We start from the raw sequence: 27,231 nt of genomic DNA, 5'->3' as shown, positions 1-27,231 counted from the left end.
GAGAGCATGAACAGGTGGGAGTTGTCTTACCAACTCTGAAAGGCCAATTAAGTAAGATGTAAGTATTCTCACACTTCTTATCAAACTGTCTGTATTGGGCTATCTTGATTATCACTTCAAAAGTTTTTTTCTCTTACTTAATTGGCCTCTCAGAGTTGGTAAGACAACTCCCACCTGTTCATGCTCTCTGTATGTGGGTATATATATCTCCTCAATATATGTTCCATTCTATATGCATCCGAAGAAGTGGGCTGTAGTCCACGAAAGCTTATGCTCTAATAAATTTGTTAGCCTCCTTCACTTTGCCTGTTGTCCATTGTGCAACTCAACTCACGAGCAACCTCCTTCTAAGAAGCAATAAACACCATTGAGAATAATAAGTAAATTCCTTTATACTTAATATAAGATAAACACCTTGACTGCAGCAGTGTTATTGTTAAGGCACATTCATGCATCAGGAGTAGTGAACATTACGAAAAAGCAACAGTTACATTTTACTTCACTGTGCTGGGTTTTCAGTCTGACTTAAGATAATAAACACAATGGGGCAGAGAGATCTAGGTCCAGACTCTCTGCTAAAGCAAACACAGTACAGCTCAGGACATGGGGGCAGGGGAATGCATAGGTGAACTCTGTACTCCCCTGGCCCTGAGTCAGGTATGGTGTCTATTCTAAATGTAAACAGCATTCAATGGCCACAAGGGGCTGAACGGCAGCCAGGGACCAGGGTGGAGTAATGAAATCCTGGCCACACCCCCTACACTGCCAGCAGAGATTAGGAGCCATTTCACCATCTTCGTGCCACCAGAAGATATCATTAGTGCCACTTTGTGCTCGTACTATGTAGCACAGCCCCAAGTGGTTGCACCACACTTGAGAATATGGGCATTGGTCTTTAGATTTTCCTATAAAGCTCCATGCACACATAAGTTGCTATAACAGCCACAATAAGAGTAATGTGCCCTTGATGGATGCAACAGCCTCTTTATTTTAAACTGACACTCATGCACTTTATTTTGGTAGCTGTAGCGAGAGAATTAGCTTTATCACAGCATGCCTTTTTTATAATAACCTAGACCACTTTAGGAAGAACCAGTAGAAAGCGGGAACTAATTTTTAAGTGGAATGCAAATGCCACTTTGCGTGGTTTGCCGTTAGAGGGCCTGTTGGTTGGAATGGTACCATAAATGGGAGTATAGGACAGCAATACATGTCCTAGAGCGTCTAACTACAGTTACAAAAAGGATGCTTTTGTAATATGAAAATCAAACAACAGATACTTCTAAATGACCACATCCTGATACTAAGCTTTTAGCTGCACCTCTTCCTTTACTCTTCCCTAATCTCTCAGCTAAGGCTCAGCATTGGCCAATCTTATTCGAGTTCGCAATGCTATTTTAAAATTTTAAGTGAACAGTGAATTAAAGCCATCAGCCAGTATGATAGAGCAGACCAATTAGCTATTTCCAGGATCTCATAGTACTGGCCTGTGGAACGAGAGAGAAGAATACTGACACAAAATGTTTATGAAAAATGCAGTATAAATTTGATAACCATTCCAAAAGATTCAAGGTTTTGAATTTTCAATAAAGATTTGGCATCAAGAATAACATTTCTGTGGACAAATGGATCTACCTGTGAAAATACTGATTGATGTGGTTTACCTTGTAGATTTTGCAATGGCAAAGTCATAATGCCTCCTGCTGCAGCTGCTGCTACCAGCCCTTGGATGTTGGTGAGATTAGCTGTAGGCAGAGTTAGGACCAGTCCTTGTTGACCACCCAGTTGTCCAGCCATGTTGAAGGGAATAAGGATAGGTTGATTTAGGGCTGGAGTGCCTCCTGGCATCACCCCTGCTACCGCTGAGGCTAACTGTTGAGCTGTCAGTAATGGCTGTAATGAAACATATACAGTAAGCACCTGAATAAGAAATAGCACCGGTATCATTGTACATGTGCCTGGGATCATCTGTAGTGTTACCGTACGTACATGCAATTACAATGCACCACTTCTAATATAATAACATACACTTCCTTCAACACAAAAAGCCTTGAAGATCCTGAAGACTGAGGCTGGAAACCCTGGTAATCATATCCAACCCACTGATCTCTGAAATCAGAGTTTGACTTAAGTTGCATCAACTTTGTAAAAAAATTACTGTATGTACCCCAAAGATGGTTTATGAATTCAAGAAGGCCAAATTCAACCAAATCTACAAGAATTTAAACTCAAACACTTCCCAGAGCTAAAGTTGCAAAATTAATAATTTCCAGCAGCTATGTGATGCAAGGGATGCTCAAAGACCGCACTATAAAATGGGCTGGAATATCAAGTATCTGCTTGCCTTCCCAGGGCAATTGACTGAATGTAGATATCCCTACACAAAGTGATACAGAAAATCAAGCACTTTATAACTGTTCAGAAGAACAGTATAACACCCACACCTTACCGTAAAAAACATTTGGCTTTATAAAATAATGAATGGATTTCTTTATTAATGCAGGAGCTGTGTGTGACTATAGGATTGTCAAATCCAATAAGCTAAACTTGCATTAAAATTGCATTAACTTTTTTTTATATTAAATCATGACCTGTGCTTCCAAAGTAACTGATCTAAGGTTCAAATAACTTCATTTTATAAACACAAAAACCATTTACATTTTACTCTTTGGAAAAACATATAGAAACAAACCTTGTCTGTTTGTTTTTAAAGCAAAGACCTTATACAGAATATTTTTTTAAAAATATGTGTCACATCTTCTCTGTACATGTTTGTGTAATAAAAATTCAGCCCAACAATTTATCATCATATTTTCTATATTTATATGGTTAGGTTATTATCATTCATTGTTAATTACTTTAATCAAACTGCAGTTTTAATTAGGCTAAATGAAAGGTACTGACCTGGGACCCAACAGGGAATGCTGGGTGGGACTGACTGGGCTGATGCTGATCAGCTGTGCTTGTATCAGACAGCACTGGGTTTCCTCTGGCCCCTAGAATTCAAAGAGAAGCTCTACATTAATATCTAGCCCAGGGACCGGCACATTACATTTTACTGTGATGTCACATAACATCAAGCTGCAAATGATATGCTAAAGTGGTTTATCAATAACGCAAGCACTCAAATCACTTATCAGCTGCATAAATTATGCTAACATTCATTCAGGCCAGCCAGCTCATTCAGGGAGATACAGAAATCTGACAGCAGTGAAACTGAAGCTATCATCAACTCAGCTAATGTGGATTGCATTATACATCAATTTACATACAGTACATGAATACTCTGTGTGTGTGGCAACTGCATTTTTTATGCTTAGGTGAGCAGCAGCTATGCTAATTTCTCAAAGCAAAAATTATCTGGGACACAATCAAGTCACATCTACTTTATATCTCAATAAAGCTTCTTCTTCTTTTTTTTTTTTATTTTTTTTTTTTTTTGCCACATACTGAGGCAGAGAAACCTGTACCACTCATGATAAAAGGCATTACAAAAACTGAGCACAAACATGCTTCTAAAAGGCACTTTCTTCTTGTTCTCTAATTATATATGGTAAAGCAGAGCTTGTCATAACCAAGGCATTTTGGTGCTAATTGAGAGAATCAAAAACCAGCACTAACTATGTGCTTGAATCAAACATGCTGAGCATAGAACACTTTCCAGTATAGCTCTATCTGGATTTTGCTGAAGATCACTGAAGAGATTTGAAAAACACCAAACAAACCCTAATACCTGTAACACATGGTCAACAATAGGCTTTCAAACTAAAGGTTCGCTCCTGCAGTCCCTACTAGGGCAGAACTCACACTGACTCACAACTTCTTCCGGGAGGACTGCAGGATCAGGCCCACTTTTTGTTTCTGTATCTGAAGGGAATGACAGCAAGTATCAAAAGCAGCAGCTGGAGCACTGTCGTTTTAAATAAAGAAAATTCCTGGCTACAATTTTAGGATTTCTGGTCAGTACGGTAGCTTTTGTTCTGTTAGTTTTTTTCTGATGGATGGTTGAAATCCAATTCTAAGTAAACCTTAACAAGATCCCCTTTTCCAATGTTTGTCCTATGAATAGCAAGTGCAAGACAATTCAGAACCAGTTTATTGGCATGCCATGGTCTGTGACGGAAAAAAAGGATATGATTCTGTCATACTTATAAATTTTAAAGAAGGTATTATCAGCTCATTTAAAACAAATTCTTCTATATATTCTCCAAGGGGACAGACTTATAAATAATGGAAATGTGAAAAAAAAATACTTCATCACATTAAGGTACAAATAAAATTGACTGCTACATATTATTCAATTGACTTCTATCTCTACCGCGATATGTCAATCACAACAGCATTTTATAATGGGATTAGGCAATAAATGTGCAGAGCCATTATGCAGAAATCTGATTAATTTGTAATATTTTTGTGTGCATGCAGAAAGTCAGAAATGGACATTGCTTTGGGAATACTTACAAGCGTTCTATTGAAATTTCTAAATTGATTTGGAACCAACTAATAAAAACACACAGACTTTTTGACATTTTATAAAGTGAAGTCTGTCAAAATAGGTTTGGCATTTTAATGACCACTGTCATTTAATAACTAGGGTAAGGTGACCTATTATAATTGGTCAAGACTCCAACAACTGCCTAATAATGTGCATGAAGAGATTTAGGAACTACATTTTTTGTGTGTGATTTATTATCTGCGATGCTTGGAAAGCACGGAATTTAACTGGATGTGCACGAGACTGTGAAAATGTATACAATCTATGTTTTTATATGCATAACACTGTCCTCACTCAGGCAAAACTCAAACTGCCTTCAGCATGACTCCTGCCTCTACAGGGACTGCAGGATCAGATCCATTATGAATAAACATCACTTTGTCTAAGCTTATTTCCACATATCAGCGTGCTCTTTATTTATCTTCATATGACAGCTGTATGCAAGGAATGATATTACATCAAACACTCAGGTCCCATGATCCTGACTAGCCCCCCACTGAGGTAAAATTAAATATCTGTTTTTGTTTGCCTGCTTGAAGAAGTTAGAGCTTTGTCTTGGACTATGATATTACTGAAACAAGTTCCTAATATTGTATCCTGTCACTGAATTCGCCTGGAAGGGCTTCAGAGAAAGTACAAAGCAACAACCAAATGTCTATTAGTACATGATCCTATTTTAATTAATTAACGGCCTGATCCCACAGTACTTACTCTCATGAATGTTCCCAATGAAGTGAGTCTGTGTTTTAATACATTTTTTATTTAGCGAACACTATTTTCTGTTATGTATACTGTATGTAACTTGCAATATTTAATCCTGTGAGAAGCAGTTTGTACAAAAGGTGTCATACAAAATCAGACAATAAAGCTAGAGTACTATTAAATTATAATTAATTATGTTGTTTTCTTATTGCATTGCACTAATTGCAATCAAATAGGATTTCATTCATTTTATATGGCTGTTTATTCAAGATGCTGCATCTGTTTTTATTCCAGTGCATGAATACTGTGCCTGGTTCTTCCAGCTCACTTTCGACACAGTTTAGGAGTCTCGTTGAAATGGCATACAATTTCATGTGTATGAATGAGGTCTTACACAGTCTCCAGATGAAATTATGCATGCTGTCTTTTCAGGATCAAAAAGGCACACTACCCCTCATGCCCATATTTATTTTTCTCATACACATGTAGTGTACTTAGTTTTATAGGCCCATCTCCTAATCTATCTGCTACAGCAGCCACTCCAGACTCAAGTTTTCTTTCAAAGTCAGGAGGGAAATCTGCAGCTTGTTGGCTGAGCAGTGAGTAAATGTGGCTGAGCAAGAATTTCTGGGTGATTGGAGGTTTCGCTGCAGCACCCAAGCAAACAGAAGTTGTTCTCTGCCACCTATTATCTTCAGTGAGAAGCCCCGGCAAAGACATCCAGGAACACAAAATACAGCCACAAAAGGTTTGTAGAACGCTATGATTCATTCCTTCCCTACAGTATTATTTCCCCGAATTAGCAGGGCAGATTCTGCCATGCTAGAAGAATTCCGCTAACAAAACAAAGTACTGAGAGTACCTTGTTATATTTACTGTTTGTGATTCACAGAATCATAGATGATGGACCAGAAAGGCCTCGTAGGTCATTATCTAGCAGCAAGATTTCTAGCCTTTCCTTCCACACGAGCTCTGGATTGTCCTCTCCCCTATGTTTTAATTCAGCAGCTCTTAAACCCTTTATTGTTGTTGGCTCAGTGACCTCCCTAAGCAAATGGGACCTTGGCTATTTTAAAAAGATTTGCCAAAGTGTTATTTTCCCAATGTCTGGATTCATGCCACTGCCTCTCGTTAGATCAACTTCAACAACTGTACAGTGCGTTCACAAGGATATCGCTGCCCTGTACAAACATGAATTCATTAAGCCTCAGAACACCTCTGTGAGTATAAAGCTGCATAACAACAGAAAGGGACTATAACTGAAATGGTTAGCAGTGTGAGAACAGCTCTGGCTGGTGTTTGCAGGGTACCCGGCACGTGTTACGTGACCGGCTACTAAGTGGGAGCTACAGTCTCTCCCCATATGCAGGCGCACCAGGCTCTCTGCCCCTACAGAAAAAGATCTTGTGAATGGACAGGCCTTCTAGCCAACTCTGTGATACTGGGTTGAAAGTAAGGGCATGAATGCTCTGGACTTAAATCCTTCTCACATGAGGGAGGCTGTGTAGCCTAGTGGATAAAGCATTAGCCTACAAGTCAGGGGCCTGGGTTCTTTTCCGGCCTCTGCCACTAGGTGATCTTGGGCAAGACACGTTACAGCCCTGTGCCTCAGTTTCCCCATCTGTAAAATGGAGATAATGATACAGCTCTCCTTTATAAAGTGCTTTGAGATCTACTGACGGAAAGTATTAGATAAGAACTAGGTATTATTTTTAGGCCTCACCTTTTTTCCTTTCCCAATTTTGAAAATCTTAAATAGTAAATAAATAAATATTAATAACAATGTACCACACCTGGGTCAGCTATCCCCTCTTCCCATGATGTTTAGGGGAGCTTGTGTCCTCACCTGTGTCCTCCGCAATCTGCAGGAGGTCAGACTAGATGATCATGATGGTCCCTTCTGACCTTATAGTCTATGTGAATCTATGAGTCTAATTACGCTTGTAGGGAGGGTGACTGATCACCCTGTCCAATGTCATTCGGGGTGATTTGTCTCCTCCCTGATACATGGAAGCTGTGGCATTTGGGTTGAGGGAGAGTAGAGACGGTGCGTGGGGTGGTCCATTTTGAAAACAGAAATAATCTTGTGCGCAGGAGGGGAGCAGGAGCACAGGTGTTACTAGCGGAGCCGCTCTCATAGGCCGGCTCAGAAAGCATGCTCAATAATACCATGCTAACAGTCTCGGAAGCTGCTGCCAGGACACATGGACCAACTTAGATACAGTTTTAATGTTTAATAAATGTTATTATTAATACCAAATTAATTATTAAAGCAGCCCCTCACCTGTCAAGGTGTTTGGAGTGCATGACAAAAAAAACCCCAAATGAAAATAATATGAAAACATAATGTAAAACCACCCTCTTAAAATACCAAATAAAACACAGAGGCAGTAAAGTAAAGAAGAGGGAAAAGATGGAAGGGAAAGGGAATTAGCCAGGTGCTAAGTGTGGTTTTAATAAGAGGGATATTCTTGTGATTAAAGGCATTGGACCAGGACTCAGAAGGTCTGGTTTCAATTCCTGATTCAGTCATGGACTTCCTGTGTGACAATGTGGAAATTCAGTTCTCTTCTCTGTCTGTCCTGTCTATTTAGAGTGTAATAACTTCAGGACCATCTCTTACTATATGGTTGTCCAGCATCTATGGGTCATGATCTCAGTTGGGGCCTCTGAGCGATACTAAATACTACTATTGCTACAAATAAAAAGCTTTTGAAATAAAAACTTGTTCAACTGTTTTTGAAAAGTGAGGCGAGACGAACCAAGGTAGATATCAGTGGGGAGAGAGTTCCACAATCAGACTAGCAAAGGCCTGCTAACCGTAGGTGAGATGATGGTGATGAAATCAGCCTCAGTTATAGCCAGGTCTTAGACTGTTTACCACACTTAGGTGCTTATATGCTCCCAATACCATAGCATTGGAGCATCTCACAGTCTTAAATGTATTTATCCTCACAACACCCCTGTGAGGTAGGAAAGCGCTGCTATCCTCATGCACAGATGGGGAACTGAAGCAGAGAAAGGTTAATTCACTGATCTATGGCAAAGCAAGGAATCCAGATCCAACAAGTCCCAGACTAGCACCCTAACCACTGGACAATCCTTCCTTTCCACCAGAATATCTTTCCCAAAAACTTTGGCTTTGTTGATTTTTCAAAGCCTAACTTTTATAATTCAACTAACTACAATAATAAAGTTTTGCACTAACAGAGCCAAATAGATTCTGAAAATATAAGTTATTTTACCTCACCATAGCAGTAAGGCAGCTACATGTGAATTATAATGTAAATAAAGAAACTAGCGTTTCAAGCAACTATACATATTAAAATGCTTAGTTCCAACCCTACCTTGCTAGCCATGTAATCAATTTTAATTGTTCTCACAGTCAATGTGACTTACAATCAGAAGGTAAGAGCAGGGTTGTTTCTTCTTCCCCATTCTGTTTTGCCTTACAAAAATGTTTTAGAAATACTTGATGCGATATATTCAAATATCCAAAGTTAATAAACTGCAGTACTGACTCCATTGAGATTCAGTCTACTCACGTATAAAATATGATTTTACAAACCTAACTATGAAAACAAAAATATAATCTATGCTTACAAGAGTATTTCATTATTTTAAGTCAATATCTATAAAAGCATATGCCCATTGTCCAAGCCTATAGACATTTAGATCTTAAACAATATGATCAATAGAAAAAGAAAAACCTCTAAATCTAGTATTGCCACAAGTAGCAGCAGAAACAGACAACATGCAAAGTAAAACATAGTCCTTCGGGGTGTTGAAAGTGGAGTTCTCCCAACTCTGCTCAACTTCAGTGGATGTTGAGGGAACTCAGCACCTGCTGAGATGAAGCCATAATCTGTAAGCTCTTTGGGGCAGAGACTCTCTTTTTTAGGAGAGGCAGAACCAGGGGAGGGGAAGCAGAGGGCTAGCCCCTGCAATGGAAATATTGTGGGAACTCTGTTCCTAGGTAAACTCATGCATACATGGGATGGGATGGCGGATGGAGGAGTGGACCCTGAGGGGCTGAAGCAGCTGCTCTGGGACTCAAGATCAGGTTGGGGAGTAGGGAATGGGACCTAGAAGGGCTGGGGCAGGTAGAAGTCCCAGGACTCTCCTTTCCAGCCTGGAGCTGGCACCTCCTCCCGCCAAGTCTCAGGACCTCTCCTCAATCCCCCGTCCACATCTCCACCACCTCGTTCACAGGGAGCTTTCGCTCCCCATGGTCTTTTTATTCTGTTTGTAAAGCACTTAATACAGTGGGGTCCTGGTCAATGACTAGGGCTCCTAGGTTCTACAGTAATACAAACAAATAAATAATAAATAATAATAATAATAATAATAAAAACAAAATCTACCATAGTTTAGCCTGATCCTGCAGACTTCACTCATACAAAACTTTATTGTCAGGAGAAAGGTCAGCAGAATCAAGCTTGTCCAAAGGAAAAACTCAGCATCCCCAACCAATTAATCAGCCTGTTCTTTAGAACCCCATCCTATAAGTGCTGAGCATCCTCAACTTCCACTGCCTCAGCACCTCACAGGATTGGGCCCATAGGCTGGCGGCTCTTCCCATCCAAATCACCTGTAAAGCCTCAGTAAAGAGATGGCTATGTACGGTGCACAGGTCCTTTATATGTCATTGGGATGATTCTAATAATCACAATATTTGCAGCAGAGAAATTTGAGGTCTTCTGCTGATCTGCACTGAGGTGCTGATGAATTCAGTCAAAGGGCCTAGTTTTCCTCTCTCACGCCAATTTTACACTGGTGTAACTCTACTGACTTTAGAGGAGTAACTCCTGATTTTCACTGGTAAAAATTTCACACAGGCCGAGAATTAAATTATTATAACGTATCACTCACAGAAGGTTACGTGCGCACACTTGGAATGCTTCTATTTAATTTAAGGGCCAGAAACTGTATTCCTACAATGCCAGTTATAAAATTGACCAAGAACAGGCATGAAATTGACTCAGCACATGGGCCGGCCCACATCAAAGGTTCTTTCTCGTCCATGATTCCACAGTACTTGTTCAGGAATTCACCACTTGCTGCAAAATTGGGCTCCAGATTCTGAGCTTTCATATAGAAAAATATTTCTACCCCTACCAAGAACCTGTAAAAATATGAACCAAATGAGTCCTCATAGTGTTGCTTCCTGAGTCTGCAGACAGCTTGAAACAATAGCTTTGAGGGGTGCAAATTGCCCAATTCATATCAATGGCTTGTTAACTATGAAACCTAAAATGACATTTAAATGTCAATAGTGTTAACTGTTTCACAGCTGATCACTTTAATAGAACATCCAGTTAAGGTGTTCATTGCATAATCCCTAATTGCCTCCCACACCTCCCCATGCACCAAAAGTCCCAATTGCCCCTTTCCCAGTTTACCCCTGAAAACATCGATGATGCAGCTAGGCACTGTCAACACAAATGTCTCTGGCATCTTCAAAACTGAAAATACGAGAGCAAAAAATAAATTGTATGTGATATCCAAATAAACAGCACGGGGCTGATGTGCTCATTTTATCATTACATTTCATATTTAATTAATTAACCCCCTACATCTTAAAATGTAAATAGAGCTGTTGCATAATTTCCAGACTGCCACAGATTCCAAATCCAGCTTGCCTCTGACTACACAGAGATCTTTGTTTCATCCTCTTGTTCTTCGTGGGAAACATCATGTTCTCCAAAAGGCTCCAGTTCAGCAAGGCACAAAAGCATATGCCTGATTTGGAATGTGTGAGTAAACCCACGGAAATCCACGGGACTAGTCATGTGCTTGGCACACGTTTCTGCACCTTGCTGAATCAGGCCTAAAACACTGTGAGGTACATGACTTGTAATAATGCATATTCGTTTATGAAAGTGATATAATATCTCACAGGGTATGTCTACACTGGAATGTCAGCCCAGGGTTAGTAGAACTCAAGTTAGCAGATCCTGGGGTTGTTAACCTAGGGCTTGAGTGTCTACACTCATTTGTAACTCTGGGTTAGGATCTGTTTAACCCATGTGTCCCAACCTGGGGCTCCAGCATCTACACATTATGCGGGACAGAGTCCAACAACCCATATCCCAAACTTCCTAGTGCCTTCCCAAAATGTGGTCACTCTAGCCCTTTGTTTGTGGCGCAGCGTGGGAAAACTTGACTGTGCACCAAACTTGACTGTCTAAAGGACAAAGGAAGTTGGCCTGTGGGATTGTGGAATACTTTTGGTGGACTCCCAGAGCATGAGTCCAGTGGGGCTGCGTCTTCCTCTCTCTTCTTTTTCCTCTTTCTTCCTCCTCCATCCCTTTCCCTCCCCTTTTTCCCCCTAACTGAAATCATTTAATAAAATAAACACACATTTTATTGTTAGACCCTATATCAATTATTTTTGCATTTGACATGCTTCATGTGAGAAAAGAAGCATTGCTACTGCAGACAAGGGGAAGGGATATAATTGCAAAAGCATGTTCTTTATTCAAAATAGGCTCATTCCACTTTTTTCACCTTGTAACTACAGTGCATAAATATCCCCTGTTAGTGGTACATGCATTTTTTATGAATTGTACCCTTCATATTGAGTGTTGTGGTTTCTTCTCTACTGTATGCATTAGCACAAAGATAATCACATTAAGGTCACAAAGCTCCTATCAGTTTTCCCTGAATTCATACAACATTTCATACCCACTGCTTGCTGTTAGCGCTGGTGAATGCAGTGATGATAAAGGTTACTTATTAGAAGATGGACGGTTGAATGCATTATTATTTCATGTTGGGCGGCTGATCCCTAGCTAAGTAGGGCAGGAGGCTTCTTTAAATTAAACTTCCTTTTCTTTCAGTTCCTGCAAGCTTACTAAATGCCAAAGAGAGCACATCTATTTGGAGCAACTGCTACTGTTTGCCTTTTTTTTAATTGGCATCTATCATTTCCTTATGATGTTTATGGCATTTATACACGTATATTTACTTGGTCTACAGGACAGAAGCACCCCCCCTCCCCCGTAACAAGCTCCCCAACCAGCCCCAGCCCTTACCTCTAGCCCTCCCAAACAAAATAGACTGTATGATGGTGTTGGACATTATACAGATTTGCACTGCCATTTGTCTGGGAGGACCTGTACAATTCACTCATTATTGGTTTAGCTACCAGCATCAGACCGTTTTGATATACAACAATCGCAATATGTAAACATTCACATGGTGGGGGGGGGGGTGTCTCTGTACAAGAATATTTTACTGCCTGGCCTGATTTAGATATTTTGTTTTCAGAAGTTCCGAGGAGTGATTCACTCCCAAGGGGGAGAGCCACAAACCTCATTCAACCTAGCGAGTGAAATTCTGAGCTCCAACATCCTGTCTGGAATTTTAAAAAAAATTGTGTAGGGAGAAAAGATGCTGCAAATATATAAAATAACTTGAGTGTCCTACCAATCCTGGGTGAATGTGTTAAGGGAGCTGCAGTGGGTGTGGTTCAGTTAGTAGAGAATCTCCAAATAAGGCATGCAACGTACATTTAAATCCAATAAAAGCACCTGCATTTACAACTCCTACAGACCACCTCTCAGCAGAAGGTATGCTAACTACAGCAACCAGCTCTGGTGTGCAAGATCCCTGTTATGCTAAGCAAAGTTAAAGAGATACAGCATGTAACATCAGTTTAGGCATGAAGATGGAGTACAAGCAGGTAATATAATTTGATATTGGGCTGAGATTCCAGGACAGGGAACAGACAGCAATAATTCATGTTGTGTTTTCCATCACAAGTGACATGCTGTTTTGGAGGAAAACAGCTCCATGCTCCCAACCTTGAACCCTGGCATGCTCCCATTTTGGCACTCCCACAAATCCTGTGTGATACTTGAGGCAGAACGCTTCCCAAAGTTCCCTCTGGGGTGTCACAACCTCCCCCCCTCTCCTCCGTGCTTTGCTACTCATCACTGAAACTACCTAAAGGAACCCCACTAAAAAAAGTTGCGATTTATTCAGGATTGTAGTAAAGACTGGAGATGGCAAAAAGAGTTCTGAAATATGCTTGAAGTAGAAGTCAGAAGCTTTGGAAAACCTTCCTAAACCTTTAAAAAGTTTTACTTTGGTTTGGGAGCGATTTTCTTTTCTTTTTGGAATTGCTTGACCCCACACTTCCACCAGACTGTCCTAACCTTGGACCATGGTCACGTGATGGTGGCTTATGAAACTGCAGCTCTCATTGCTGAGTCGACTCGTCTGGTCTCATCCCTGCATTGTTTTTGACAATTTCTCCCTCTCTGCTATGGCCTTTCTGCAGCCCTCCGGGGCTGCTCCATCAAGAGTCTCATTACAGGTTGTTCAGACTTTACTGAGACTCTTGAAAGAGCAGCCCCACAGAGATGCATATTGTAGGAGCCTAGCAGAGAGCCAGGGGAGCAGCAGCAGCTCTGTAGACATGAGACCATGCTCCCAGATCCACCTAAATTACAAGCTAAAAGGCTACATTAGAAATAGATAGCCACAGATGCACCACTGAAGATTCCCACCCACAAATTTCTAAACCCTCATTGCCTCCATAAAGCTGGCTCACCTGTTTGATACCCATAGCAAGATCTCATGATGTGTCACAGCAGGATGAGCCATTATTTCAAATGAAAGTGGCTGCAGTAACTATGAATGTTTCAAGTGCAGTAAGTACCAGTGTCTCAAGATATTGTAATTTTTGGACTGAAACTAACTTGGGACTGTTTATTACTGTCCCAAATCCATTGCAGCAATTATTTACAGTGGTATTTCATGAGGAATTCCCAAATACTTCTAATTTGTCAGCTTTTCAGGACCATTCGGTTACAGACTGGGTTCATGCTCTAAGCTTGAGTCTGGTTGAGTTGAGGTTAAAAATGCAGCAAGAGCTGTTTATTCTCATTGTAAACCCAACAGTTAAATATACCAAAAGACCCAAACAGTCTACGAGCTTGAAAAATCTGGGAAGGTATTTATTAGAGAGTTGCACTCGAAAGGCCTGTATGGGAACTCTTACAGTTGTGTTTCCTAATCATACGGTACTGATTAGATGTGGGGGAATAAAGATGTGAAAGAAGCAAGTGTGTTAAAAGATCTCTGACATCATTCCTATAATTGGGCCTGATCTTGAGTCCTCTTCAACCAATGGCAAAACTCCCACCAACTTCCATAGGTATAGGATTAGCCCTGGAGGAAGGACTCAGGAACAGGGAGCCTTGTATAGGGTTAAAAAGCTTTGCAGATAGCAGGCACATCCCCCGACAGTCATAATGCATGAAATGTGCGGTATCACAGTGAAAGATCCCCTGGTTAGTAACACCTTGTCATGGCAAGACCTCTCTGTAACAACATGTTGTGCAGGCAGGAAATAAGCAAAAAAAGATGCACAATCTAGCCTTGCCAAAATACCAAATGACAGGCAACTTTCTTCAAAGAGTGAGAGAGGGCATCATGATACTTACTAATGGGATTAAATGCTATGGAATATATCAATTGATCTACAGTTTCCAATCCATGAAAATGCCTGAGATCAGATTTTTACAAATCAGATTTTTATATCCCTTTTTATATATTACTGGTCTGTTTATTTTTTCAGCATTACAGTAATTGAAAAATATCTACTGGTAAAAGATGCTATTAATTTAAGTGCATTCATAGTGTGTTATGTCACTAATAGACTTAGGTAACATTATTCTTTTATCCTTTTTACAAAGCATTATTTTATTGCCCTCTCATTTCTAAGATTTTAGTTCCACTTACAGTCAAGTAGAGTGAGGGCTTCATGGAATTCTATTATATTATTGTCCTGTCATTATTTTAACTCCATTACACAACACAGCAACACAAAACCAGCATCAGCTTCCATTTGTCATATTATTTATTTTGAGGATTATGTCAGATCTCAGACTGTGCATACGTGCCTACTAAACATAATTTGGAGTTGGCCAAAAAAAATCATTACTTCCTTGTACACATATGTTAGAAAATGTGGTTTCTAAGAAGATACTCTTTTTTTAATTCTGCATTTTGATAAGAACGGTATAATCTGAGCTCGGACCACATGTAATTTTTAGAAGAAAGCAAATCTATGTGCCTTATCCCTCTATTCAGTTAAGGGGTCAGAGCCTCAGATATGCCAGAGCATTGCTTGGCACATCTGAAATGAGGAGCAAAGGTGCTTTCCATCTCCTTTCTGCCACACTCTCTTACCCTCCCTGGTCATAGCGGTACATGGGGACTGATTTGGCATAGTTTTGAGTAATCTCAAGATTCCTCTGAAGTTCTCCAGCTTGTAACAGCCAATCCTAAGAGAAGGATGGTCCAGTGGTTAAGGTGCTGACCTTGGAATCAGGAAACTAAGGTTCAATTCCCAACTCTACCAGAGGCTTCGTGTGTGACCTTGGGCAAGCCACTTAGTCTCTCTGTGCCTCTGTAAAATGGGGATAATAGCACTTTGCAAGCGTGTTGTGAGGCTAAGTACTTTAAGGATTGTGAGAGCCTCAGAATTTACAATAACAGGAGTCATATAAGAATCTAAAATAGACAGATTACACTGGCAGGGATGGGTCCAAATGCAGCATGCTCCAGCCACATCCATCTCCTTCCCTAACACATCCCCTATGCTAGTGGGTAAGGAGAGGTGACACAGAGCTTGCCTACTCTGGACTTTATGCCAGGTGGGTTTCCCCTGTATTGAAGAAAGCCTCACCTTCCACCTTAGGACAACTTTATGTCCTCTTTGCATCATCAACATGGCACAAAGGAGAATTACTGGGGCTGAGGATCTGGCCCTACATTTTTTATTTTATTTATTTGTTACATAACTTTACAATTTGGGGAAATGTAGTGCCTCTGAAAGATGCTAAAACTGACAGTTCCCTGGCCTGAATCCACAGAATGGTTCAAGTACAGGCAGCTATAAATGTGTATTTCCCTGCCTTGTTCCCAACTCCCCACACAGCTGTATCCTTGAAGCAGAGCCAAATTCTGCTCACCTACTTGTGATCAGGAGGCTAGATAGAATATATCCACCCAAGTGCCTGTTTAATTCTCTCTCTCTATCCTTGCTATGACAAAGGTGCCAGTCATTAGGGTGTTTTTGTGGTTCATTTAAAAAAGGCTATCACCAGTTAGAAAACTTTTGGTTACTATCAACCTTTAGTATCAGGGGGTAGCCGTGTTAGTCTGTATCCACAAAAACGGCAAGGAGTCTGGTCGCACCTTAAAGACAAACAGATATACCTTCAGTCCATTTGGTATGATGTCCATCTGTTTGTACTTGGAGAGGAAGATGATGTCTGTCTGTATCTGTGCGAGTTTACGGCTAAATTTAGTGCCTTACATGGTGTCAAGTTTCAGGGGGTAGCCGTGTTAGTCTGTATCCACATACATATGTATGTACCCATAGTCTTTAAGGTGCCACCTGACTCCTTGTTGTTTTTATCAACCTTTAGCCACTATCAACCTTTAGCCACTAACAAATCTTTCTGTTAGTAATCATCCAGTCTGCCAGTTTCATTAAAAGCTCAGTTAAACATTTTCCCTTAGAAAGATGCTATGGCAAACCGAAGAGAAATAGGTAAATAGTAGCTCATCCAGTGGATTTAGCCTCAACAAGAAAAAGTTTAGATTTAAGCCAGACAAAATAAAAAAATAAAAAATAGAAGTTACATCAGTTATAATCATGCTAAAGGTCCTTTCAATTAAAATAGTATTGAAAACAAGTGCTAGACACCCCCTTTCCTCCCCCCCAACCCTGTACTATACTGTGTACAATTAACACTCTTCTTGTAAATTCCCTCATACATAAGGTAAATAGGATGCAATATTACTGTAGATTTCAGTTTGGGTGTCATACCGAACATCTCTTGTACGTTTAGTTTATATAGCAAGTACCCCCTTTGTACTGTTATAACAGTTTGCTTTCATGTAATGCTATTCTAATTACTTTTCTCTGAAGAGTATCTGTGGACATCACAACTCCCTAAATGGTAACAATGGATAAACATCAGCTTGAGAAATTCAGGTCTATTTTATTTATGAAGCTGCAATTCTCCTGTAAATAACCCAGTTGTTAAAATGATATGTATCTATGTAATTGAGTCTTCTGTACACAAATAAATAAGGCTTTATTGCAATGTCAGAAGTTAACAGGCCAGTCAATAAAATCAATAACTCACTTTTTCTTGCTTATATATCTAACTTTTCTCCACCTTTCCTATGTCCTCTGTTTGTTCTGGTTACATATTAACACTCTGAAGGATATATAGCTCTTATAGTATTGTTCAGTAAAGGGTGGCCAGCAAAAAAGTCTTAAGAAACACCACCTCAGCAATTTAATACTCTATTTGTTGTGTAATTTCACATATATATGTCTTATACAAGCGAGTAGGAGAGAAAATGTCTTATCTATGTATCTGTGGATAATATATTTTTAATATGAATGACTCCATGAAGTAGTAAGTAAATTAGGTCCATATTGATACACTTAGCTAAAAGTGCTTTAGGCCTGTATTGCATTATCGTATAACTGCTGTCAAAACAGCACTGTTGGATTATAGCACTGTGCAGCTCACGCCTCTATGGGTAAGGTTGTGTCAGCATTTCCATTATAAGCCCCATTTTTACAAGTTTATATCTTGACTGTAAAATTTGCTTTGGGCTAAAACTTGGCAAACAAGGGGCCAGATTCTGTAGACCCTTACTCGAGTGAATAGTTCCATTTTTTTTTTCAGTGGGATGGTTCCAGTAGGAGGAGCTGCTTCCATGAGTCAGGCAAGGTGTCAAATAACGAGCTAGGCTGTTTTATTTTAAATCAGAATATTTGTTTAAGATTGTTTGGTTCTTTTTAAGGATGTATGAAATATGAGATTACTACCTAATTTTGTTATGTGATTAAGTCCATAACTTGATCAACTTCAATTTTTAATACTTAGGAGGGGGAAAAAAATGTAAACATCAACGCTGCTGTGATGTAAAAATTGGCTGTAGGGCAAGTGCACTAAATTTTACTCCCCTAATTAAGTTTTCTCATGGATTTTCATTCTGGATCTAGTACATCTAAATATGAAAAAACTGGGATGGCTCTAAAGGCATCCTTCCGTGTCTATAAGGAACAGAAACACGCCCACAAAAGCTATCTAATTATATATTCACCATACAGACTCTCCATTCAAAAATATTTTTTATGCATGCCATGCAGGATAAATATAATGGCCCATCTGAGATCTAAAGATGCTTTATTCGTAGTAGCCACAAATTTGGGCAGCATGTTTCAAACTGACTTAAGTCCTTAATACACACCCACAGCCTGACTTACACTTATAGATGCAGCATCTTCTTCTTGCACCCTCCTTAACTGGTTGTATGTATGATCTGATGTTGATGGATGTGTCTTGTTCCAATGTTGCTCTTGGTTCATTGCTAACATATGTTGTAACTTTACAGTTACTTTTTGGGTCAAATTGTCCTTGAATGCCATTTCACAGTGCAGGGGAGGCAGGGACTACTTGGATCTAGGATACCACTCCAGCCTTCTCTGCCAACAATTGCATGGCAGCGGAAACCCCTGGGTTATTGATGGGATGGTACTGGAATCATCCTCTAAATCCTTCCTTGTTAGGAAAACTGGTTCAGGGCACAGCTCATTGTGGGGTTATTGCAGATTTCAATATTTTGTTAGTGCCAATCAGTAAAACTGGTAGAGCTTTAAAAATATGATAGCATGAAGTTGGTTGGGGCGCATTCGGATTCCTTTTGGAATTCAATTTAAAGAAAAGGACGGACGCAGGTAGGTGTTTTCTGTTATTCCTTGGTACAGAGGAACAATGTGATGTAATGGTCTGATTTTCGGCTTGATATTGGAAACAACACTGGTAGACAATTTTACTCATGCAAGTAGGCCCAGGGAAATAATGAGACTTCCTAGCATGTGTAATGCCTCCCAGGTAAGTGTTCATAAGGTCAGGCCCTTTCTGTGGAAGAGTAGAGCTGGGTGGGGAATAGTTTTCCTGTCCTGCAAACATTTTGAAAATTTTTCCCCTCCGGAACTGGGACAAAATGTTGAAATACTGAAAATTTTTGTGAACTGAAAATAAATTTTAAAAAAATTCTGTTCCAATCAAGCAAAACACTTTTTTTTTTCAGTAATTCTGACATGGCTTAATTTCAATTTTGATTTTTTTAGAACTATAAATTTTAAACTGAAAAACGGAACTCTTCATTTCAAAATGGTCAAAATCTGACAATTTTGGAACTTTTTTCAAAATGGTTTTTAAACGGGAAATTTGTGGAAATTGACCCATTCCTCCACCTACTCCTTCCTGGTGAGCTGCTCTTGGAAGGTGCTTCTCAAGACCATGCAGTGCAGAGGCTGGAATTCTGGCCAGCCCTTACCCAGGCAGTGAAATGGAGCACAAGGTTCCTCACTCCCTTCCCTGCTGCTGCACAGCTGCATAAGAAGCAGCAACAATCTAGCCCTAAAGACCGGGTTCCTGGAGCAATGTGTATAGTGGGGGTGCTGAGAGCCATTGAGCCAAACTATAAACCCTGCATATGATAGAAACCACTTCAAGCCAGGAGGTGCTGCCAGCACCTCTGCCTAAGGAATGAAATTGTTCTGCAATATAACTTTTGATACTCTCATAACTTGAGGGTGACACAATCCAGTGGGGAAAACAACAGTAAAACTTATTTCAATCACAGAAAAAAATAAAGAAAAATTCTGTGCCAGATATAGGTAAAACATTGATTGCCTTAACTTCCATTTGTATGTGGGCTTTTGTGTGTGTGTATGTTTATAGATATATATTTCTAAAAGGAAAAAAATAATCTACAGTTTTTAAAATTTAAAATGCATTTTTCAAGTAATGTGAACGCAATGCAGGAAAAACTAGATGTGAAATACATATTTAAGGCTTTGCTCACATTGTTATGCCGCTTTTCCCTCCACAGTAATGCAAGTTAAGCATAGTGGAGAAGATCAGACCCTCCCATATGTAAAGCCTTGAAACCTCACAATTTCTACAGCATCATCCGCTCTGATGGATGGGATCTGGGAGCCGGCAAAGATGAGGCCCTCTAAGACAGCCAGTACTGTGAAGAAATCCTGCGGGTCTCAGGGTAACTATAGAGGGCTGTAATGTTCATGCAGAGACAGTGTCTGTGATATTCCCAACCCCTCCCTTTGCACGTTTTCCCCCTGGGCAGCATAGCTCCTAACATTGGGTTAGATTCTTCCACTCTGCTTCTCGATAAGTAGCACTTAGCACTGTAAGCTGTCCAACTGAAACCAGTGGATCTACTCACAGAGGACCTGATCCAAAGTCCCTTGATGTCAATGGAAATAATCCCAATGAGTAAAATAAGCTTGGATCAGACCCAGAAGAAGGCACTACTCAAACGATTTGGGTCCTATGTTTTTAACTCGTGGAGGAAAGGACTAGCCAACACTTCCCCGCCTTCCCCTTTAGCAAAACGGTACAACATTTTAGTTATTCTGGGGTGTGCACTGGGGACTGTTTTAAACAGAAGCCTGTAAGGAGAGACTTCATCAAATGAAATGTGGTGGTCTATTAACTAAACGTTATGGGCCCCTCATAATGTACATGCTTTTTACATTTACATTGCAACATTTGAGATTCATTTGTTGAGAATGAGTTATACTTTAGTCACATTTCTGCTTTCCCCCGCTTGCTAACACAACCTTCTCCTTTTCTTTTAAACAGTACACCTTCTCTTATTAGACTGTTTGAACAGAAAGTACAACAATGATTTAAACGGTGCTCAAGATGTGAAAAGAAGGCAGAGTGAGTCCCGAGAGACATTCCTGGCTCAATTAAAAATTTTACTAGTAAACAAAAATTCCCAAAATAGAAATGCATAAATTATCTTTTTAATCCACATTTTTCAGAGCATGCATTTTGTGCTATGAATAAAAATATCCAAGCATTAAAATGTTAATAGGGCAGGAAATCAGATTACTGGGATGATAAAATCCAGCCACCAAAGTTGTTTTGATTATGCAGTTTTGAACATGCTTACTTGTCACTTGAGATAGCAGGCCAGATTCTGTTCTTAACTTGATGGATGTAACTGAGAGCAGAATTTAGTTCATTAGGTACAATTCATCTTCCAAATATACCTCTTCCTCAATAAAATAAAATAAAAAAATCAGGTAGCATTTGCCAGTGCTGCATCATATGCACTCTCTTCTACTGTAGTTACCAGAGACACAAATATCTTAATATTTCAACAGAGTTATGAAATATAATATAATTCAATAAGATATAGCATAATAACATCTATCAGAAAGGACAACTTAAAAGAAAGCATTGCATTTTCTTTGTAAAACTATATATAATGATCATTGAATAGAAATGGCTCAATCTGGCAGCATTCTACATAAGCATTCAACACAGCAATAACTGCAGGCTCTGGTGTGATAGTTTTCTTCCCAATGTCATATCATTGTATCCCCTCTGAGCAAGGCCGAGAATGGCACTGAAAAAAGATGCAAAGATGTATCTCCCCCCACCCTCCAACCCCTGGAATCCCTTCCATTGTATTTATAATTTTCAATTGTGCTAGCAATTTTCAGCGTCTTGTACTAAGATTATACCTGAGCTGTTTGCATAACTACAAGTTACTTTGCATCAGCGTAGCCACTATAAACCCAATTTTTCAGTGGTTTATAACTTTTCTCGGGAAAGTTCACCATGGGACAAAATTAAGTGTACAAGGATTGAGTTTGAGATGCTTTGTGTTTTTAAATCTGGCCATTTATATTTTACAGGTCAGGTGGAGGTGGGTTTTGCACATCTGTAACTCAGGCAAAAGTTTGATTTATTATTATTCCCTAAGGTGGAATTAATGTCTTTGGGTGTTTCAACAAGAGAGAAAGATTACAAAGCAACAGTATTCATGTTACCATGGGCCAGATCTGAGGACGCAAAGGTGGTTTTCCAACACTTTTCCACCCCCACAATCCTGGAGGCAGCTAGATGCTGGCCCAGAAGGCAAGTCAGAACAACCTGGGAGCTGCTCCAGATTGCATCAGCTTCTAATGGCTTTCAAGGGGCTTTATGCAACCAGGGACTGCCAGAACATGGTACCCTCCCCAGCCACGACCCCTCCTGTCCCCAACACCAGGGAGGTCAGTAAGAGGGATATTCAAGGGAAATTCTCAACTGCCACGCTAAAAGACAACTTTCTAGCCTCTTTGTACCATGAAAGAAGTGCAAAGGGGTGGGGAAGAGTAGCTAGGAATCTCACCCATTGTGCTAAGCGATATGCAGTAGTGCACATGAAATGTGTTCCCTCCCCCCCCTCAATTTAATGTTTAAAAATGTTTTATGGCACATGTATGAATGGCTGGATTTACGGTAAAGATGGCCATATCCCCTTTCAATCTCCCCTATCAACCTGAGTATTTAGATAGTGCCCTTCTAAAGAGATGAAAGGGCACACTGTTATGGATTTTTCCCAGCTAAGTTTGGGTTTGGGCTCTTCACAATGAGTTTTCAAAGTGACGCCCATTGTCGTTTTCTATACTTAGATTTTTTGGTGACCCCATGCTACAATAGGCACAAAGAAACTCATCACCCTTAGTTTCCATGGAATTCTGTTATTATTTCTCCCCTTTCTGTGCTTTTTTCTGCAAATCAAGAACATACGGGGTATTTTCATAATAAGGAAATATATGATGAACTAACATTGTCCAGGAAATTCACAGTTACGGCTGAGATTCCATCCTTCATTCAAGTTTCCCTGATTTTCTACAGCTGACTGTGTGATGGAAAAAGTATTGGTCATAACTGTTCATTCATAGCCTTTAGTGGTTGGTGTGACATACCTTGATGACATCTCTATTAAGTAATATATCAGGAAATATTTGTTCTCACCAGTGATCATGAGAGAAGTACCATTTGCTTTGTATTAAAGAAATACCAATGACATGTAATAATAGTCAATACATAAGTTGATAGCACTATTTGCATCCATATATGGGGCCTATTACACTCATCTGATCCTTGCTCAAGCCTAAATGCCCTTTGTTGTGAAAAGCCTGAGAAAACAGGCTTTCCACAAGGGATCTAAGAGGAGCTTGGAGAATTAATTCTCCCTTCCAATATGAGCAGCTTGGTGTGACTTAGCTTGTAGTAGCAGGTGGCGCCCATGCAGAGGGTTAAACTTACACACTTATCCACTGAACACCCCCACCCACCCAGCTCACAATCTCCCCTATCCCATGTACTATTCTAGAGTGGCACACCATGGAGCTGAGACCCATAGCAAGCAGGGAGTGCAAATGTCATGGCCTCCAACTTGGCAGACACTGAGGACTGAACTGGGTACCTCCAGAGCTTAAAGCTAAAAGCTCTTCAGCTTTAACTAAAGAGCCAAGTGCTGTAGTGAGGGGGCAGTAACAGACTCATATCCCCTGTGAATTAGACACAGAGGAAAATACACAGCAGACACTGACCAGTAGGATACAATGAGGCTTCCTACATGACTTTTCCCTTTCCATCTCTACCATGATGGACGTATTTAGAACGTTCTCCACTGGGAGAGTGATGGGTGGCTTTTGGGCTTGGGGCATAAGGCCAAAATCTCTGGTTTATCCTATTACAGGCCGTCAGGTCAGTACAACTGATAAGGGGAGAAAGATGAGGAAACTTTCTATGACGTGTGTGTGTAAAAGGACTTCAGCATCATGTATCAAAATACTTTCCGTCGCTCTGCAAATTTCTGCCCAATAATATATATCCCAACCCCCTCCTGATGCTAGATGCGGTGTTAGCAATGCTGATCACGATGCTGCTGGGTCTTTCCTATTGTGTTGCTTCTGATCTAATCTCTTCTCCCTACTTTGCACATTGGAGAATGGACTATAGACTGAGAAGGGGCATGAATAAACACAGTCCAGCTAGAGAGGCTCAGCTGCAGCACATGGGCATTATTAGCGCTCTCAGCCACGTGGTATGGGCAGGGAGCATACTATCAGGCTCAAAGCAAGTAAGGCCTGGTCCACACACAGACACTGCACCGGTGCAAACTAAAAGTGTGATGTTGCACTGATATAGCTAAACCACTGCAACTATGTGTATGGCCAACTTACACTGGTTTAAGCCTGGCTTGCAGCGGTTTAGCTACCCCTAAATTACTGAAATGGTGCACCTTTGTGTGTAGGCAAGCTCCAAGCATTTTTCAACATTTTGTTATTGTTTATTGTATGGAAAAGAGGATCTGAAAAAGTGAGGAGATAATGTAGAGGAACAAGAGGGCAAAGGTGAGAGGGAGAGAGAGGGTGTGAGAGAGTATGTAGAGGGAAAGAATCTATTCTGTTCTATATAGGTTCTTATACTTCCTTCATCATTGTAGTATCTGAGTGGCTTCCAGTAGTGCAGGATGCCCAGGACTTCCCCAGAAATATTCACAATAGCCTTGCCTTTAATTACCTCCCAACCCAATTCCTCCACTACTCCCCTGGTTCATATGTATCCCCAGTGATTTCAGGTACTCTTACCACTGAGCCAACCCACCCTCCACTTCCCCTCTCTGGCTCATGCTGTCAGTCTATCATGCTGCCAGGGCCTGTCAGGAAAAAGAATTGAGGCCATCTGTCTGCAAGAATGTTGTATTGTTACCAACTAAGACATCAAGCTGACCTATTTTCTACCACATAAAGTAATAAACAATAATAAATGATGACTACATCTATAACAAGGGAGAGGATTCCTAATATTCACATTTTGATGTGATATCACTCAATATTTTTGTGCAAATTAACCAAAAAATCCATCTTGCATTTCCATTCCTCACCTGTATTCCTCGGGGACTTCAGCTTGCTGATATATGTTTAAACAAGTACCTAAACATTACCACAATCTACTTCACAGAAGGAACAAAAGCTATTTTAATAGAAAGTTGCAACTACTTTTTCCCATAAATGTTTTGGACAAGTATTTGTTCAACTTTTCCCCATAAAAGCCGCATGCAGTTGTTATAATGTGTACACATCTCCGATCTTTCTTTTGAATTGAGACACAATGCACTAAATTCTGCCATTCATTTGCATCGTGAACCATACTGAAGAGAATGGAGTTTCCATGGTGTACGCTAATGGGCCAAATTCAGGAAAGTTCTGAGAATCGTCAACTCTCACTGACTCCGGTGAGACCTTACAGCACTCAATTCTTCCATGTGCTAGTTGGCATGAATAGGCTTTAAGGCCCCAATCCAGCAAAGCACTTAAGCACATATTTAACGTTAAGCATGCAGGTAATCCCATTGACTTCAAGGAGACTATTCATATGCTTAAAATTAAGCACATGCTTAAGTGCTTTGCTAGATGGGGGCTTAAATGAGAGTTGAATTGAGCCCCTAGTGCATGGCAAAAAGTACTGTACATACCTAGGCAATTTGTTAAGAAAATCAGTACTTTGCAGAAAGGTTTTTTGTCATGTCAAATGTTTCCTTCTCTCAATTGCTGCAAACCATACAGCTACTTGTATTGACAGTGCAGTACTGTGCACTGAACCTGTCATGGTTACGCATATGATCCTGTGACATGCGGTGCTGGTAATCAAAAACAAACTACTTAGGCTCAACAAAAACTAGACCATTCCTATGAAGATGGAGCATTTGAACGTTAACAGATAACTACATCACAACGTAGTTAAAGCAGCTGCACTTTCAGGGCCTACGACCTATTCTATTTTTGCAAAGTATTTCACCTGCTGCTTTAGTCCTTGGGACTCCCTTCAGATTCACATGTTTACATCACAAGGAGCGGAATAGCTGGTGGGTCTAAGTTTACACCAGCAGAAGGTTTTGCACTAAACTATTGCTCTAATGCAACATCCTTTTGTCCCAATGAGCACAGCAATACAGACACGCGGTGCCTCTCTTCAAATAGCTACAAGATGCTGGGGTGCAGTTTAACCAATAGCAAGAGGAAATGGTAACTCCAAAACCAAAAGTCATTGTTTACTCAGGCTGGCAGAGTGTGAAACACTGTGTCCGGGAATAAATCTGGCAGCAAGCCAGGAGCTAAAATCCAAAGTAGCACTGTGTATTCTAACACATGTCTCTGAATCAATGTTAAAAACCAATATAATCCTGACTGATCTTCAGGGCTCCCTTTGACACTCACTCTGTTTGTTGACCAACATATTTCATGGTGTCAGGGATGGGATGGGCTGGTTGTCGGGGTGAAGAGGAGGTGAGTTTGTACAGGGTTCTGAGCGCTCAGCAGCATTTAAAATTTTCAATGCTCCAACACTAATTTTCCCAGAAACAAGAAAGGAGCATGCAGCTTGGGCACTTTGCCAGATGCCTCTCCAGACAAACCCTGGCTTTGACCCACAGTAGGGGGTCTACCGTATAAGGGGAACTACTGCCCTCCATGGAATTTACCATGTCCTGATTGTGATGGTTGGTGCTTGACGGAAGCCTGGCCTAGTGGTTAGGGAGTCAGTTCCTCCTCAATGCAGAGGGGGATTGGTAAGGGAGCCCAGGCCATCTCACTCCAATGGGCTCAGGCCCAGGGTCCCGTGAGGGTTACCAAAGATCCAGCACCCAAGAGTACCTTAAGGCTGCCCTCTCTGGGCCACTTCCTACCCCCTGACCCTATAGTTTAAGCTTTGCAGTCTGTAGCAACAGGTAATGAAGAAAAGGTACTAACTGCACCTTCAGTCCCAGCAGTCAGCTCCTCTTTGTCCAGAGGGGCTGCTGCAGCAATCCTTATCAGGAGCTCATAGGGCAGGACCTTCTCCCTGCTTTGACAGCCCCCTTCTGAGCAGTCTGACTTCCTTTTAAACTCCACCTCCATCTGGAGCATGCTCTGCATGTGCAGCTGCCTGGGGTCATCTTCCGTAAGCCCGCCTGTCCTAAAGCAGGGTTTATACTCCCTGTCACACTGAAATCCAGTGATTCTCCACAAAAGCAGAAAGTAGAATCATTTGCTTCCTTATGACCTGATCCAAAGCTCACAGATTTCAATGGGAAAGACTTCCCTTGATTTCAATGGGCTCTGGATT

General features: G+C 40.5%; 1 protein-coding gene across 2 annotated transcripts in view; it reads right to left on the bottom strand.

The window, feature by feature from the left end:
* POU6F2 (POU class 6 homeobox 2) overlaps positions 1 to 27,231 on the bottom strand; it is a 382,704-nt gene that overhangs the window by 219,574 nt on the left and 135,899 nt on the right. For both annotated transcript variants that reach the window (XM_065583813.1, XM_008169659.4), the window contains exons 3-4: positions 2,905 to 2,996; positions 1,665 to 1,893 (exon numbers count right to left, since the gene is read on the bottom strand). In XM_065583813.1, the coding sequence (XP_065439885.1) occupies positions 1,665 to 1,893; positions 2,905 to 2,996 (321 nt within the window). The remainder of the gene's footprint in view (positions 1 to 1,664; positions 1,894 to 2,904; positions 2,997 to 27,231) is intronic.

This window comes from Chrysemys picta, chromosome 2 (genome assembly GCF_011386835.1).
Source record: "Chrysemys picta bellii isolate R12L10 chromosome 2, ASM1138683v2, whole genome shotgun sequence".
Classification (NCBI taxonomy): Eukaryota; Metazoa; Chordata; order Testudines; family Emydidae; genus Chrysemys; species Chrysemys picta.
This window is presented reverse-complemented; position numbering and strand designations above follow the sequence as displayed.